The 17,628-nt window shown below is 33.4% G+C and overlaps 1 protein-coding gene across 1 annotated transcript; it reads left to right on the forward strand.

The window, feature by feature from the left end:
• Window positions 1-1,930: 1,930 nt before the first annotated feature.
• LOC134236345 (uncharacterized) lies at window positions 1,931-9,748 on the forward strand. The gene is made up of 4 exons (XM_062718515.1): window positions 1,931-3,270; window positions 3,380-3,442; window positions 4,112-4,156; window positions 5,085-9,748. The coding sequence occupies exons 1-4, from the start codon at window positions 2,655-2,657 to the stop codon at window positions 9,380-9,382; spliced, it is 5,022 nt and encodes a 1,673-aa protein (XP_062574499.1). The 5' UTR covers window positions 1,931-2,654; the 3' UTR covers window positions 9,383-9,748.
• Window positions 9,749-17,628: the final 7,880 nt, after the last annotated feature.

Below are 17,628 nucleotides of genomic sequence, written 5' to 3' on the forward strand. Positions count from 1 at the left end.
GGGAAAGGATAACTTAGAATCATGCAGTGCCGATTTATCAACGTGGGTTTAACACCGTAACGATATTAATGCCGTACGTAATAACTCATAGTCATCCAGAGCTTTTAATTTTACTCTGGTTAAACTAATTGTTAAAAAAATGCATACCAATGAAATAACAAACCCCAACACATAATTTTTTCTCGTTGTTATTGTTTTAACAGGTCGTTCAGTCTTGAAAATAGATCTACATTGCACTACACACAATTTTAGGTAGGCTGGCTGCTCCGCCCTTGACGTCAAAGTCCATTTTGTCGTTGTTAACAGATTTCTCTACTGCGCTTAATTTACTGATCAAAATTCTATCAAAGTTGCACAACATGAATTTGAAATAAAGGGGAAAGATTAAGCATTAAACTGAATTATTTTCGGTCTTATTATGGATCCACAAAGAGTTAGAATGTCGGTGTTACGTATTTTCAATATCTGATTTCGTGACTGCTCCGGGTACCCCTACTATTGACACATTTATATATCATTGTAGAGAAAATATTTTAATATTTATAAAATATTTCTTGCTTTTATTAATTATTAATGTATGTCAAACGTATATGCAATTTTTCACCCAAAAACGTTCATTAGAAAGCAAAATATACACAATGTCTCAATAATTTTCAAACAGCCCTCGTATAGTGCTTTTCTTAGATTCATTTCGATACACTGATTTAAATGTTTTTCTTTTAAAGTAAATGTCTTTCATAATATGATGCTACTGTTTTAAGAACAATGTATTTTTTTACTAAATTTTTACGAGTTTTTTGGATTCTATGTGTGAACTTATGATTTTAATGTGCCAATCTTATGTCTCATGTGCCATTTCCTGAAAAAACAAACAAAACAGAACATGAAGACTCATGACAAAGTAATAGCGACTGAGCCTAATTTTCTGTATCTGAGGACAATATTATTTCCTAGAGTTTTTATAACCACATAGTGACCGTTCACTGAAGACCATAATAGTTATATTTTACAATCACTTAAAGTGAATGCTTTGATACAGTCCTGATTTCAAACAGCATTGGCTTTCATTACATCAAAAAGATAAAGCAAGACTTTTATATTACGAAGTCACGTTTTAAGCTATATAACGGATGTATCGTGCAATATCATATTCCGAGGAGGCGCTTAAGTGTTGATTTTACAAAGGGAAGAATTTCACATGCTTACCTGGTCATTGGTCATTTGAAAAATTATTTTGTTAAAAACATTCTGATTGCAAAAGTATTCTGATGTTGAAAGATGCTTGAGTTTCTGATTGACTATATCTATGTGGTATTTGAAGACCAAAACTTCCACCAATCTATTGGAATTCGTATGGTTATCAATTGCACTCCGTTATTAGCAGACCCATTTTTGTATTCATAGGAAGCAGAATTTGTTCAAAATCTTATGTTAGAAAAGAAGAAAACACTTGCTGTGGTCTTTAACTCGACATTTAGACATAACGACGACGAATTGTCAATTAACATTTGTAATTTTCATTCCTACATCGATACGATATATCCTGGTGATCCTGAGATAAAAGATACCACAGAGTCTGACACATCTGTTTCATATTTGGATAATGTACTTGAAAAAAAAAACGTTATGGTAATCTAACAACCACGCTTTTTGATAAACGTGATGACTTTAATTTTTCTATCGTCCAGCATTACATGTATGCCTTCATCATCACCTGCATACGGAGTTCGTATATCTCAGTTGATTCGATACGAATAAGAATGTATTACCTAAAACGAGGTACAAACAATGGCTGTTTGTTATCTGATTTATAACTGGAGGACTTCTCCCGTGACAACCTCACAGACCGCCTTTAGTGATCAAGAATTCCAGATCTGGGCAAAAATTGGTTTTCAGATTGGAATCAGAAGGTCATTTTCATGATAACCAAGATATTTTTCAATTCCACTGTTTTGGAAATAATGGTATATTATATACTAGTAAAGATCTGGCAAATGTTCAATTCAAAACTTAGAATTAAAAAATGATGCATTAGCAGTTTTGTCTAGTGTATTGCCATTGTGACCTCCTATTTTACTTTTTGATTCAAAACATACGCTCGTATGTTGGGTTTTCCATTATAAAACATGGACTTTGCCATTATATTCATGCGGGAGGCGGGTCTATCATTTAGTGAGCTCATTGCTCACATCATCTCTAGTAATAACCTCTGCTTAAAAACGAGAGGGTATATAGTAATCGGGATGTCCGTCCGTCTGTACGCCCGTCTGTCTGTTACAGGTTGGAGTACATATCTCTAACGCAACTCCTCACATACACTGAATGCATTTTGATGAAACTTTCACAGAATATTTATTACATATTGCTATTGTGCACCTCCTATTTTACTTTTTATTCAACACATATTTGGGTTTCCCATAGCAAAACATGAATACTGCCATTATATTTAAATGAAAGGTGGGCATCATTTAGTGAGATTTAGCAGGAAAAGATTACCCCCGGGGGCCATCAATGTCCGTGGGTCCATTTGAATAGTATATGACTTAGCCCAGACGACTTTCAATTAAGAAAACCTTTTACATGTAAGATTTCTTCCATAATAACAGTTTATATTTCATTTGAATGTTCTTTCAGAGATGCATTAAACAACTACTATGGCAGCCTCCCCTTACTCGTCCACAGAGGAGCCAACAAATGCCTGTCGAGCATGTCGACTTCTCCTGGGTCCGTGTACAGATCAGTTTAGGGACGTTCTACGTCATTTTATACCACCACCATCATTTCAACACGTAATTCTACGTAAAACAAATACCCTTCCACGTCTGACCGCACCCCAGATGAATCTTATTTTACCTACAGGAAGTAGTTATACTGGAAACTATAGTGATATGAACATTTCTTTATTGTACATACTACTTAGAAACATTTGTAGCATACCACCACACAGCACAGGCTGGGGAAATGCACCAGACCCTGCTGATAGATCTCTCGCTGCCAGCATTGAACGCATCCATACAGCAAGAAATCAGTGTGTAGTTTCATCAAGTTCAGTCCTCTCCGATGCTGATTTCAACACAATCTGGTCCACTGTCAGATCAGCTGTTGTCGATCTTGATTCTTTCCTCAGCAACGGAAATCATTTCAAAAGTCAGATAGATGTTATGAGACAAGAGACAATGGACCCTGTCAGTGACAAGCATTTCATAGAAGAACTGAAGAAGCAGATAGAGGAAGATGCACCGACAAAAGAAATAGTGCATGACTTACAAAGTAATTTCAGAAACGTATTGTAAAATAAAACAATTAAATTTAGCTCCATACTGATTAAAATGAATTAATGTGCCTTTTTTAAGAAAAAAAAAACCCTTACTTATTTCAGATAAGATAGAGAAAAGTGATGCTGATCGAGTTGAAAAACAAAATGAAATGCAAAGAATTCTTGGTGAGTTTTTGTCGATGTATCTTTAAATATTCCCGCTTAATTCATTCAAGCAATGGAATAACTCTTAAAGCAGGATTAATTAAAAAGTATCAATGACAAAAAAGATTTTAACTAGGGTATGCTTTTGAGCTCAAGGGCAAATCTTATTAAACTAAAAATTTATATTTCGATTTTATTCCCTGCAAATCATGTAGTTTCAGAAAAGAGACCCTTCATGGAATAGCAGGAATAGAATTATCATTTTATTAGATTAAACTTTAGATATTCATAAGCTGTATCAAGTATTTGAATTTGAAGTGCTTCATCAGTATATGGTGACGTAATTTACGTGAGAAAAATTGTCGAACGGGACGTAATTCACGTAAAATAACAATTTTCAAATTATAAACTATACAGGAATGTTGAAAAAGCAAGATTATTCTTAATCGATCCACCAAAAAAAAACCAAAATAATAATTATTGTCAAATTAAAAAAAGGTGAGCAAACTATGATTTGTTTTCATACAAATTACATATGCAAAGATGCATGCAATGTGATATATTATCATCATCGGTAAATTGTGACAGTGAAATCATATTTAAAATTAAGAAACAAAGGAACTAAATGATATAAACACAACATCATATTTACATTACTAACATGTTACAATTTTTACACTATTTCTATAGATGAAATCAAGACACCAAAGAGCGTCATCCCTCCAAATGTAAAGGGTATGTATTCAAATCTCAAAAGATTTCCTCTAAACTTATAGCTTTTTTTTCCAGAGGAATACCATTATACATTTAGAATTAAACATGGTAAAGAAGTCAATGTATAATTTAACAAATTGTTGAACATTGAAATTACCTCGAGTGGAGTCCATGACCTTTATTAGGAATGTTTTGCATGGTTATTATGAACGTTATATATAATATAATCATGAATCCAAGTCTAGACCCCTCCCACAAACACTCAAGGCTGAACTAAGCTTCTCGTCTATCAATATATTACAAATTGGAAAAAATACAGTAAACTAATTTCTAACAAGCGAAATGGTTTCTTTTCTTCATCAAGATTTTGAAAATTTGGCCAACATTTATCTCAGCTAAGTCTCAAATTCCTGGCTCCGGGGGAGGGGGGGGGGGGTCATATTGTCCTTTTTGATGAGTATGATTTGTTTGAAGTTATTTACGTGTATCATCTTCAATCTTTTAAAAAAATAGTTGCTTAGTTGCTCTATCTCTGGTTTTTGATAGGAAGAAGTGTTTAATATATATACTGAATTCGATGTTAGGAACTTCGCTTTTATGGCGCATTATGTTATGTGAAGTGAGGGGCAGATCAAATACTTTTAAAAATTATTAAAAAGTATAAAAGGTTGGAAGTCCTAATGATATATTGAAATCGCCATACGGTGGAAATATAAGCATTGCTGATTCATAGATCCTGGATCTCGAAATAACCAACATCGTGATTTCATTTTTATATTGGAGTTTGAAATATTGAAACGCTATCCATATCTTGACCTAACAAGACATCATTGACTTTTACGTGTACTTTTTCAAAGTTACCTTATGTTTTCAAGTCAGTATGACAATCAGTCTTGACAAAATCAAACAAACGAAAAATAATCATGAATAATACATTGCTTTTTTGTAGATAACCATGAAAAACAAATTAAACAATGGGTAGAAGAAGACAAGGTATTCAGCAAAACGCATAACTTCGAAGAAATGCTTGATAAACTCAGAGAGAGACCCTATTTGACTTTTGTTGGAATCCCAGGGTCCGGAAAATCGGCGACGATTCAACATATATCCTTGATACTCCAGAAGGAAGGATATGAGATTGTACCAATTATTGATATAAGAAAAATTGAAGATTATTGTGATTTGCTGAAACCACAGGTTTTTGTCATTGACGATGTAGTAGGCGTATTAGGTCTTCAAAAACAAAAATTAAATCTATTAATGGAGTATGAAACACAAATCTCAAATCCGTCTCACAAAGACACAAAAGTACTGATGTCATGTAGGGAAACAGTATTTAATGAATGTCACAGTTACAAATCGTTTTTAACGCATGAGAAAAATGCAGTTATGCTGCATAGCTCTGAAAATTCATTAACTGTTGATGACAAGAAAAGAATTCTTCTAAAACATGGTTTAGATGATAAATTACTGCCCGATGCATTGCTGAGAGACTCCTCAGGTATGTTTCCCCTCTTGTGTAAACTATACTCAAAAGAGGAGAAATTTCGAAACAATGCTGAAAGGTTCTTTACGTGTCCAGTTGAATGCATTTTAGAGGAATTAGACAAAATGCAACACCAAAACAAGTTATATTATGCTACCTTGGTCTTATGCATGTTCAATGACAAAAAGTTGTCCAAGGAAATATTGAAAAACACGGAAAACACAGCGTTTCATGATATGAAATCAGATGTTCTTGAAAACTGTGAAGTTGAGAGTTACACAGATGCATTTAAATTTGATAAAGCATTAAAAGCCATGGCGCGGACATATACGCATCTACGTGGTAATGAATATAGCTTTGTCCATGACTTTATTTTTGAGGTCATTGCATATCATTTTGGCTGTCATTTTCCAGATCTCATATTGAAATACATTAGCAGTAGCTATATTGCTAACAAAGTGAAAATTCAGAAATGTACAAAAAATGCTGCTGACGGTGGAAATGATCAAGCATTTGAAAGTACTGCAGTCAGTGGTGAATGTAAAGAAGAGAAAGAAAAGGTTTCAGTTAGTGGTGAAGGCAGTGACAACATGGCTTTGTTTAATCTCTGTTTAAGATTAAAGGAACACCAATATCCCATGTTAGCAGAGCGTTTGTTGAAAGACGTAGAACGTATGGAACTTTATGACGTTTTCAGGAATAAGGTTTTAAAAGAGCCAAAGGTGTGTCGTTTTTTTATTGAGATCTTAAAGAAAAGGTCTTATGTAGGGTGGAAGGCTTTATTTTTATCAGAAATGCATGACGTCTGTAATGTGGTGAGTAAGGGAAAACGTTTGACAAAGGAAAGTCTGGTGAGAGATGAGAGGAACAAGGATTGGTACAAACAGCGTGTTCTTTTAAATGAGAACTGCATTTCAGAGAATGCTTACAGTGTGAGGCTTATTAGCTGGGTGATTTATTACGGCCATACTAGGATTCTACAATACATTGTAAAGCAGACAGAATTACACAAAGAAACACAATCTGAACTTTTTTTGAATCCCTGCAATCCTGGGTTGAACGATGAAATAAAACAAGAAAAAAAGAACATTGAAACAAATAATGCAGAAGACAATTTATGTTTCTTGAAATCCAAAACTGATTTAAAAAATCAGAAACATACCACGGCTCGGTCAATATCTGAACAATACCGCTTACTTGTACTGAGTTGTTACAGTGGTGAATTGGAGACTGTAAGCATAATAATAAAACATGTAAATGACATTACACTTAACAAATCACTGCGATATTTAGACTACGTTTTTAGATGGGATGACACACCACTGACTGCAGCATGTGAGGGAGGATATGTAGCTGTGGTCAAAAAACTGCTATTGATGGGGGCTAATGTCAATCTACAAGGTAAATATACCACACCATTGACGACAGCATGCGAGAGTGGTCATATTAGTGTTGTGAAGGAGCTGCTAGTAGCTGGGGCTGAAGTCAATCTTCGAGCTACATATAATAAACCACTGACAGCAGCAAGTGAGAATGGGCTTATAGATGTAAGCAAGGAACAGCTAATATCTGGGGCTGAAGTTACTCAACTTGGTAAATTTAATACTCCGCTGGCAACAGCATGTAAAGGTGGATATACAGACATAGTGAGAGAACTTTTGAAGGCAGGTGCCGATGTTAATCTACCAGGGGAATTTAATTTAGAAAAAATAGCAGTATCTAAAAGGGGCCATTTTCAAATGTCAAAGGAGGTGGCTGAAGCATGGAAGTATTTTGCAAAACTGCGTAGATGTAATACACCCTTGATAGCAGCATGTAACACTGGCCATATAGATATAGTGAACGTTCTCATCAAGGCTGGCGCTGATGTCAATCCACAATCAGGATATAATACACCGCTGATAGCAGCGTGTGAAGGCGGATATTTAAGTCTAGTAAGTAAACTACTAGATTCAAAGGCTGATGCTAATCTAAAAAGTGGAGGTACTTTACCCCTTGTAGCTGCATGTAAAGGTGGACATGTCAGTATAGTAAAGACGCTGCTAAAGGGCGGTGCTGAGGTGAATCCCCTAGACATTAGTAATTCACCGTTAGAGACCGCATGTGGTGGTGGATATATGGATGTAGTGAAGGAGCTTATGGGTGCAGGAGCTGATGTAAATCTACGATGTGGTAATACTACACCATTGGCATCAGCATGTCGGGGTGGACATATTGAGGTAGTGACGGAACTTATAAAATCAGATGCTTATGTCAATCTAGGAGGTAATTATGATGGTGATACACCTCTGATAGAGGCATGTGGAAGTGGAAGTATGCGTTTAGTTGAAAAGCTGATACATGCTGGGGCTGATATCAATTTACATACTGAATATGATTCGCCATTAAAAGCTGCATCGACTTGTGGACATTTAAATGTAGTCCAAGAACTTATAAAAATGGGGGCTGAAGTCAATCCTCAGGGTATCCGTGGCTCACCATTGTCAGGGGCATGTAGGGGAGGATACATGGACATAATGAATACACTTTTAGAGGAGGGGGCTGATGTCAATTTTCAAGGTATGCATGGTTATGCACCACTGATAGAAGCAAGTTCCCATGGGCATTTGATCTTGGTTAAGAAGCTGCTTGAAGTGGGGGCTGATGTTAACATACACGCAGATGGATCAACACCACTAACAAAAGCATGTGAAGGTGGACATTTGAGTGTTGTAAAAGAGCTTTTAGAGGCGGGTGCTCAAGTTAATCTGCGAGATGAATGTGATTCACCACTGCTACAAGCATGCCGAAATGGAAATACAAGTGTGGTAGAGATGCTGCTTAAGGCAGGGGCTGATGTCAATATTCAACATGATAATGGTACACCATTACTTATTGCCAGTGAAAATGGACACATAAGTTTAGTCAAGGAGCTTCTGAAGGCAGGGGCATATGTCAATTTTCAAGCTAAAAATAATACACCACTGACAGCAGCATGCGAAGGAGGACATTTTAGAGTAATGGAGGAGCTGTTAGGCGCAGGTGCTGATGTTAATTTGCAAGATTTAAAAGGAAGAACTCCTTTATATATAGCAGTTTTAAAATATACTGTGACACTTATGCCAATTGTACAAATGCTCAGTAAGTACGGTGCAGACTCAACTATATGCAATAAAGAGGGCCTATCAGCGTTGTATATTGCATTATTGAAAAACAGATTCCATGTTGTGCAGCACTTATTTGAGACTGACAATGAGTTTCTTTTGAATAAATTGAAGTTCCATTTATTTGACTGTTTGGTAAACATACGACAAAGTGATGTGATGACTGATAGTAAGGATGATGTGGTGGCGACACGGGGTAGAGTATGGCGTATGCGTAAAGATGGCGATTTGCATAATATTATCCAAGACAGTACTAGTAATGTTTTCAGACAACTGTTTTGCTTGGGCATGAATGTGAATCAATGGATAGAGCTGTATCACCATAATTATAAAACCCCTGATGCGATACCACTGCTATTTACTATGATAGATGGGGACTTTCTAAGGATTGGGGACGGGGCAGAAAAATTAAGGATACTTATAAGATCTGGAGTGGACCTCAATGTCAGAGTGAGATTCAGAGTGATCTATTCTGTAATAGACAAACAGGGCATGTCATTTTTAGAGAAGACACGACGAGAAGTGATTAAGGTCCAAAAAAGTGAGGGAGCTGAATTGTTTAAGTACAAAAGAGTTCTTAATGAGACAAGGAAACATATGAGGCGATACTCTCAGTGATTAAATTAGAACCCTTTAGTATATGATGTTAATTAAATTGCTCTTAGAAGGTTTATTTCTTTCATCAACTGCCATCACTTACCGCTTTTTTGTGTGTTTCACAAAATCAGAGGAATATATTTTTCGTTAGTTCTAATAAGAACATTCATTTATTGTTTGAATTTGTCAACTTATTTTATTTGATTTCGTTTGCTTTATTAAAGTATTATTGCTATACAATGTTATATTTTTGTTGTGATCTGCTCGGCATGTCTTGTCCAGAGCAGTTTGAATCCTGAAATAGCTTTTTCAGGTGAATGCAGTGTAAAAAGATAACGAACAATAAATAATCCCGGAATTTAAGTAGCAACAAAAATGAGCATTCAATCTCAAAGTCCATAAAACAATGCAAAATATGAGCATAGCAAACAACGGACATACGAAACATCAGGGATGGGATCAGGTGCGATGGAGGAGTGTGCATCACCTGCTGACCTGTCACACCCGCCGTGTGCTCCTTGTTATGATCAGGAAATAATGGAAAAATCCGTCGTAAAACAATGCAGAGCAAAGGCGGACCTCCGAAACATAAGAGATGGGGAGGGAAATTACAGATTTAGGTCATGAAATGCAGACTGATTTCCAGTGGTGGTTTCAAATGCCGTCAATAAGTATGTTTGCATAGATTCAGAATGAGTTTTACGGAGAAATGTTGTTGATGTCTAAATAAGGACAGATGATGCAAACAATTTTTCTTGGAAGAGACTTAATATCATGTCAAAGGTTTAGAAAAGTAAATATTTTTTATATTTATAGATGAAAATAAATTTCAGAATATGTTAGTTTAGTGCTAAAAGTGTAATCTAAACTTAAGGAAAATATACCAAGCCAGGTGAATTTTATGGGAAAAAGCAAAATGGTGAAAATGGTGATTTCTCTGAATTTTTATCATACTACTTTTCCTCATAAGATTAACCTGGCTTGGTATAGTTTTATAAAGTTTATTTTACATTTTTAGCTCCAAGGTAACATATTCTAAAATTTGTTGTCATCTGTAAACCTTTACTGAGTGTGTTTTGTCCATATTTGTCATGTAAAATACAGTAAGTATTACTAATATTTTCAATGTCCATTTCCTTTTCAAGTCTTAGGATAAAAGATTCTAAGAATTATCCACCTTTCTATACCTTTGACATGATATTGAGTCCCCCCCCCCAAAAAAAAATGTTTGTATTATCTGTCCTATCATCGCTACATGTTATCAAAGCAATTTTGAAAATTCCACGATACCACTGTAACAAAAATGATCGTATGAAAATACCTCTTAAATATCAAACACTTTCCTCATCAATAAAAGTACTTCGCGTTTTATAACAACATCTTATTAACCAAGAAACCTATTGTATTTTAGAGAGCCACATAAGTGACTTATCAAACAAAGAATTTTAATAATGAAGAAATAAGGTATCATTTTTTAGTTTTATTGGGATGTAGAACGGGTTGATCGCTTGATCAAATTCAATATAGCTCAAAGGGCTTTATGGAAGACTTTATCACGTGCCAACCCCTTTTACGTCTCAATGAAACGCAAAAAATGATCAACCATTCTCAATATAAGGGCACAAATGCCTCTCTGATTTTTTAAAACATGAAGTTCAAGATAACAATTTTTCTATCAATTACTTTTGAAAGAAAGTATCTGAAGATTTTGTTTCCAGGTTTTTTTCGTCAAATTTTAATACATGGAATAATGACAAGACGGTAAAGTAGAGGGTGATTTTATTCAGAAATGTAGCTTGAAATGTACGTTACTCTTTCTTCATTGTCCAATAAGATATGTAAAAAAAATGTAGTCATTAAAATCACAATTGGAATATCTCATCTTAACACCAGAACATCCTACCAACTCTGTCAACAACATATTTTCTCGGCATACGAACGTGCGTTTGATTTTTCCTTTCAAAAAACAAAGGTTACTTTTTGATCCAGATGTATCAAAACTTTTTTTAAATATATGCTTTAAATTCTTCTCTCTGTTTTGTTTAGAGCGATCAGTTTGTAATCTTGTCATTTTCTATAGATAGTGGAACTTAACACGTACATGTAATAAAATTCTATTTTGTAGTTACTGTCTTTTTTAACATTTATCCATGCCGATTTAGACAACTACGTAAATGTAACGTACATTTCAAGATATATTTCTGTTTAATAAAAAGCTTAAAATTCATCTAAAAATTCATCGTTTTGTTTCAGTTTATTCCAAAAGAGATTCTCTATGTAATCACATTGTGTTATATGTCACAATCACCACTATAAAGACACGATTGCCTCGGAATATGAGTAGGTAACGTACATTTCAAGCTTGTAATAATATGTAAATTAGTAATAAGAAAGATTATTGAAAAAAAAAGCAATTATTGACATAAAAATCATTTCAATGAAGCGTTTTAACGCAGTAATATAAGAAATCATAATGTAACAAACGTGGTTATTTGTCATCAACTACAGGAATGTCACGTCACTTCGGTAACGTTCATTTCACATAAAATTGGGGAGTCCCCTCCATCTCAGTTCATTACCATTCTTTTGTGCTGTTTCGCTGAAATTGTCAACGGTCGTAGCCTAGTTACTTCTACCTGTGTGCAAGGGTACAGACAAAAAAATAAGAGTCAGACGTAGTTTGCTATGATCTAACAAATGCTTGTGTTTGGCCATTGAAACTTAACATAAATCTATTTCGAATATATCCATCGACAGTCTAGATAACAATTTCATTTAGTATGTTGCAACATCGTTTGACAAAACACAAACATACGTACTTTTCAGCAGATCTGGAACAATATAACCCAAAATGCAATGATTAAAACAAAACTGAGTAGTGTGTGCCTTTCAGTATTAGAAATGTACGTGGCCGTCTTGTGTTCTGGGTTTATTTGTTTTGTTTCTTTTTCTTTTCTTTTTTTTTTTTTTGTTTTGTTTTGTTTTTTTTACCAATTATAACCCTATGCATATCTTGTTTTAAATTATCAACAACAATTAAATTAATATTGACGAAAAGGCGCAAATTAATTAAAAGTAAACAAACTGCAAAAAGGTTGCTAAAGATGAATTTAAGACACTTAGAAATAAATTTTCTAGCATGTGGTAATAATCTACCTCATTTACGAGGATTTCGGGGGTACATTTAGATGGATTTATGTGGTCAGTTGTCAAATGGATTGTAACGATAATTTTGTTTCGCTCGTGTAAACGCAAATCATTGACTAAATTTAAAAAAATGTCAGTTAGAAATGCGCAAAATGTACGTTACCATACGTAACGTACATTTCAAATATAAAAATCAATTCTCTTCCACAAGCGTACGTTAGACACGCAGTATATTGATACTATTTGAACTTGCATATCATAAGAAATGCATCATACAGGTTTCGTATTCAGAAATATATATCAGGTATCAAAATTATATTACATATAATTGACCTTAATATATTTTTTTTCCCTCAGCAGAAACGTTTCTTTCATTAATTTTGGGATTTAACCGACCTCCAACCTTTGAAACTTTCCTTTGTGTACACATTCGAGTGTGTGAAAGTATGAGAATACATGAAAATTCGTGCGAGATTCACTTAATTCGAATTTCATGGTAACGTACATTTCAGTAACGTACATTTCAAATGATCACTTTTCATGTAAAAAATAATTTTTAATTGTGTTAAGCAAAACGTCTTTGCCAGTTTACAGGATACAAGGGGTTGCTTATTCAGAGTCGTCTCATATTTTCTAATTAATATATATTCTTAATGGAAGAATATAGGTAACGTACATTTCTTTCTTATCTCTACGATTGAAAATGTCTTTCATTCCGTAAACATATTTATAAAAGTTGCTCAAATTGTTCAATTTCATGTTACATTATCTAAGTAGGAGTTATTCATCCTCTCAAATTTCAAATTTAGCCCATCAATAAATAAAGGAGAACAAAACTATCAGGTGTATAATCTTTGTGTTTGCTTGTAATGTGGTTGAAATAGAATTAAGCGACAGGGACATTGCACAATAAAAATTATTTATTATCACAAAGAAAATGTATTTAATGTTATGAAAAGAATTATATATGATACAGGGTTTAGCTTATCAGAAATTTTTTACTTGAGAATCAAAACTATATATTACACAGAGGGTATTCAGCATAATATTTGCCTCGGCGACAGTAACGTACATTTCAAATAGGCTACTATATTTGAATTTGGAACTCCTTAAATACCCTTTCGGATCGATAATTATATGAATTCTTATTCATTGTTATATGACTATTTATAATGTTGATTTAAAAATTACATCAGTGATATTTCTTCTAAATGAAAACGAGGCGACATTATTTGAGCCCTTATATTGAGAATGGGTGGAATCTACCATATTACTTAATTTACATTTGTGATCGATTTATTACAAATAATAAGGTACTTAACGTTTTAAATCCATTAAAGATTTATTTTTTTCAAATCTCCAAATTGAATGTGTTGAACACGTCGATCACTTATGACGTCACTATGAATTACGTAGATCGCTTATGGCCAAATAATGAATTTATGGTCACATGACGAACGTGTTTTACAGAGAAATAAAACCGCCTTTTTCAATTGTGTTACATAAAAGCAAACATTTGCAAGTGTAAATATCAAGAGTATTTATTATGGCAACAATTGTATTTTATTATCAGTACAAAATATTTACATTAGTATATACTCACAATAAAAAGAATGCAACGCCCTCATTTTAGGGGGAAAATTATATACGGTTTATAACTTTGTTCCAAAGAAGTTAGGAAATCTTTATTTTTGCCAAATCAGTTATTTAACAGTTGAATGATTTACATTCCATTACCGAAAGTTTATTTTTAGCCCTCTTAACAGAAATCTAAAATCTGCATTTTTAATAAACGTTTTGACAATATTTTGGGTTTTCAAGGTTTCGGCTCAGTTGAGCTATAAAGGGCAACGTAAATGAGAGAGTTTCCGAATGTGAGAATATAAAGATTTAACCAATCAAAGAAAGAAATTATTGCTGTTAACTCTGAACTGAAACGGCAATGTTTTTGACACAAGCGGGAAAAAGAGATCATGGTAAATATTGCTAAAAATCAATACTTTGACTTTGACACCGATTATTACTGCAAAGTTTTATAACAGTTATAAAAGCTATAATATCAAAAAATCCAAATCTATCACACATTTATGGTAGACTGACACACAATATACTATATCTACTACTAACTTTCTGAGATAGCTTGCAATATCAAGGCACAAGTCATCTAAATACTTGACAAAAATAAAAGCTTATTAATTGCATAAATTGTTGTAACATTTTAGAAATAAAATTTTAAAAAATTGCGCGAACTTACAACCAGTGCTCGGTATGTATCTAACAATGCATATACAACAATGTAAAGTATTTTCAGTGACTAAGAAAACACCTTTGGACCTGTTAGATATAGGTCAGGGGACAAAGTAATTGAAATGAACATTTAAACAATTTAAGTAAATCTGTGGTAGCTGAATCTAATGTAAATATGTAAATGAAATGTTGCATGTGCAATGTAATTTTCGATTTAATTTATTACATTTGAAAACTAATTGTAATCTAATTTCTTTCATTTCTAAAGTAATGTCGATGGTAATTTTAATGAAGCTTTTAGGCAAAAATTGTTTGGCAAAAAAATTCATTACTTTCCTATGCAATTTACTCCGACACAGAATTTCACACAAAGTTTGAACTTTGATATTTTATTAATTCAGTAGGCTCGTATAACGACACTGTCAATCAGTCTATTGTGTACTAGTTCTTGTTCTTTCTACACTCACCCTAGATCTCACAGTAAGATTAAAAAAAAAAACTGAGTATGAAATTTTCATTAAAGTGAGCACAGGGGCGGCGGGAAGCACCGCTTGCATATAATGAGTTCCACAGACAATATATATAAGAACGGAGACAGTTCGGGTCAAACGAATTTTTTAATTTTTTTATCAGTGCACCTGAAAAATTCCATACTCCCAGTTATCCTATTTGGTGCATAACAACAATAGTAATATCCTACTTGAATAAAATTACAAAGAATGATTTAATGCTACATGTATTTCCATGTCATTGATGCCAACAAAACTACCATTTGTGATTTTAAAAAACATGTCCTTAAATGTGACTTTATATTTTCGTCACTTCACGACTCGAATATTCCCGATCTTGTCGGAAAAATGGAAAAAAAATCTGGGAAGTAAGGATTCTCAATCTTAATGCATGGAAAGTCTGCAACTATTTTAATATCGGGTTTGAAATGATGAATTTTATGTACAATACCACTGTATACAAAGTGCTAATCGAAAATCTACTTGATTTGGATCACTAGCTATATTTGTTTGGGTCATTCGAAGTTTCTCTCTGCACATTTAGACAAAAAATGTGCTTTTATATTCGTTTTCTTACTGATAATAAAACTACTTCAAACAATATGAGACTTCTTCTTGGTATATTTAAAGATAATCATATTTTTGTTTCATCTACCCCTCCATAAACATCGGTAGGACGCGTTTTTCACGCATCTAATGGTCATTTTTCGACTAATCATACTCTGCAATGAACTGTTGACATTATTTCAATAAAACATTTATTGTAATGTGTAATATGAATCATTATCAAACGTAAGCTATCAAATTCGACCACAAGGTTTTCTTAATAACCTGGCAATTACATCAAATATGCACCTACCCAACTTTTCCAGAGCTATATTATGTTTGCGTAGAAAATATCCAGAAAGCTATCTTTGTTGTCATGACAGCTATACTTTTTTCGAGTATACATAAAGCATTTAGGCCTGGTGCAATTAGTAAAATAATTTATTGACGTTACTTTGTGTTTACAACAGTAATGTACAATATTTTCTTCCCAAGACTCCTCTTACATTTCAACAATGGCCCAGTCCGTAGGAGGTCCATGTGTCATATGCTCACATTGAGCATTTTATGCTCAATCGGTGAGTGTGATACATATGTATTTATATAAATTATAGAAAAAGTAGTGTGGCCTCTTGGTAAGTTATACATAGGAGAGTACAAACACTCGGGCACCTGACTTTACTTATTTTTCTTTTAATAAAATAAATTATACCCCTATCTATAACATGTTGAACCTTTCGTTACAGTATCTTTTTTTAATTTCTAATGGAAGCAACTGTAATGACGTTTTTATTTCGTTAATTTATATGTTTACTTCCATTTTTTCATTCCGGAATAAAGGATTGCTCAAGCATAAATTTCTTCGGTAAACGGGAGGGGTTTACATTGTTGTCCATAACACTAAAAGATCCCAAAACAAAAGTCCTATTTTATGGTTAGGGATGGGGTCGGCTTAATTGGTGGACAAGCTACATTCTTCCATATATATTCTCATTTTTCCTATCAACTTATGAAAGTCATTTATCAACAAAAAAATATCAAATTAAGAATTTTCATGTTTCTCACCAATTTACATGCAATTTTGTAAAATTTTAATTCTTAGACTTTACATATACACATGGTTTTGTAAATATTTAGTGGAATATATATGCATTCAAAGTTTTGATTGATAATTTAATGAATAATTAAAACGCATTCAACTTCAAATCTTTATGCCGCTTCGTTCATTTACTAATTTCAATTCAGCCAAATAAGCGTTAAGAAGAGATTGTATGAAATATTTAAAATAATTTCAAGTAATAAAAAGAAAACAAATGGTTACCACATTTCTCAAAGAAATGCATGGATCTTTTTTCATAGAAATTATAACATATCCCTGAAATTCAGTGAACTTCCGTAACTATATTCTTTTATCGTAGACTGACTGTTAAGAGTTTGCGTTTCTTGGGAAGGAGGGAGGGGGGGGGTATTTTGATATGGTTACTTTAATATTCTTAAATTTTAGTGAATTTGAAAAAAATTATCAGGTCTGGATCACCTAACCTTTATCCGCTTTATCCCACTGGGGATATAATGCCAACTTTTAATTAAACTTTTATCTTCATAGATTCTGTTTCAGATTCTTAGTTTTAAGTTCTGATGTCTGATGAAAGTGTGAAAATAGGTGAAATATTACTTAAGTTGCATTATAATCTCTTTATAAAAGAGAAAAAAAGTGTACAAGGCGAGGACAATCACCCGCTCTATGACGGAAAAGTTTTATTTTTCTAAAATTATGTTGTCGGTAATGTCATCTTCATATTAGATTCATATATTGTT

Source organism: Saccostrea cucullata, unplaced genomic scaffold, assembly GCF_032062105.1.
Source record: "Saccostrea cucullata isolate Sc308-1 unplaced genomic scaffold, CSIRO_AGI_Scuc_v1 ctg3395, whole genome shotgun sequence".
Taxonomy (NCBI): domain Eukaryota; kingdom Metazoa; phylum Mollusca; class Bivalvia; order Ostreida; family Ostreidae; genus Saccostrea; species Saccostrea cuccullata.

Bases quoted from the DNA above. Each gene is read 5' to 3' on its own strand.
- LOC134236345 (XM_062718515.1), top strand. From the start codon at position 2,655: ATGGCAGCCTCCCCTTACTCGTCCACAGAGGAGCCAACAAATGCCTGT. The intron at 3,271-3,379 runs GTAATTTCAGAA...TACTTATTTCAG, and splicing joins AATAGTGCATGACTTACAAA to ATAAGATAGAGAAAAGTGAT. The intron at 4,157-5,084 runs GTATGTATTCAA...GCTTTTTTGTAG, and splicing joins CATCCCTCCAAATGTAAAGG to ATAACCATGAAAAACAAATT.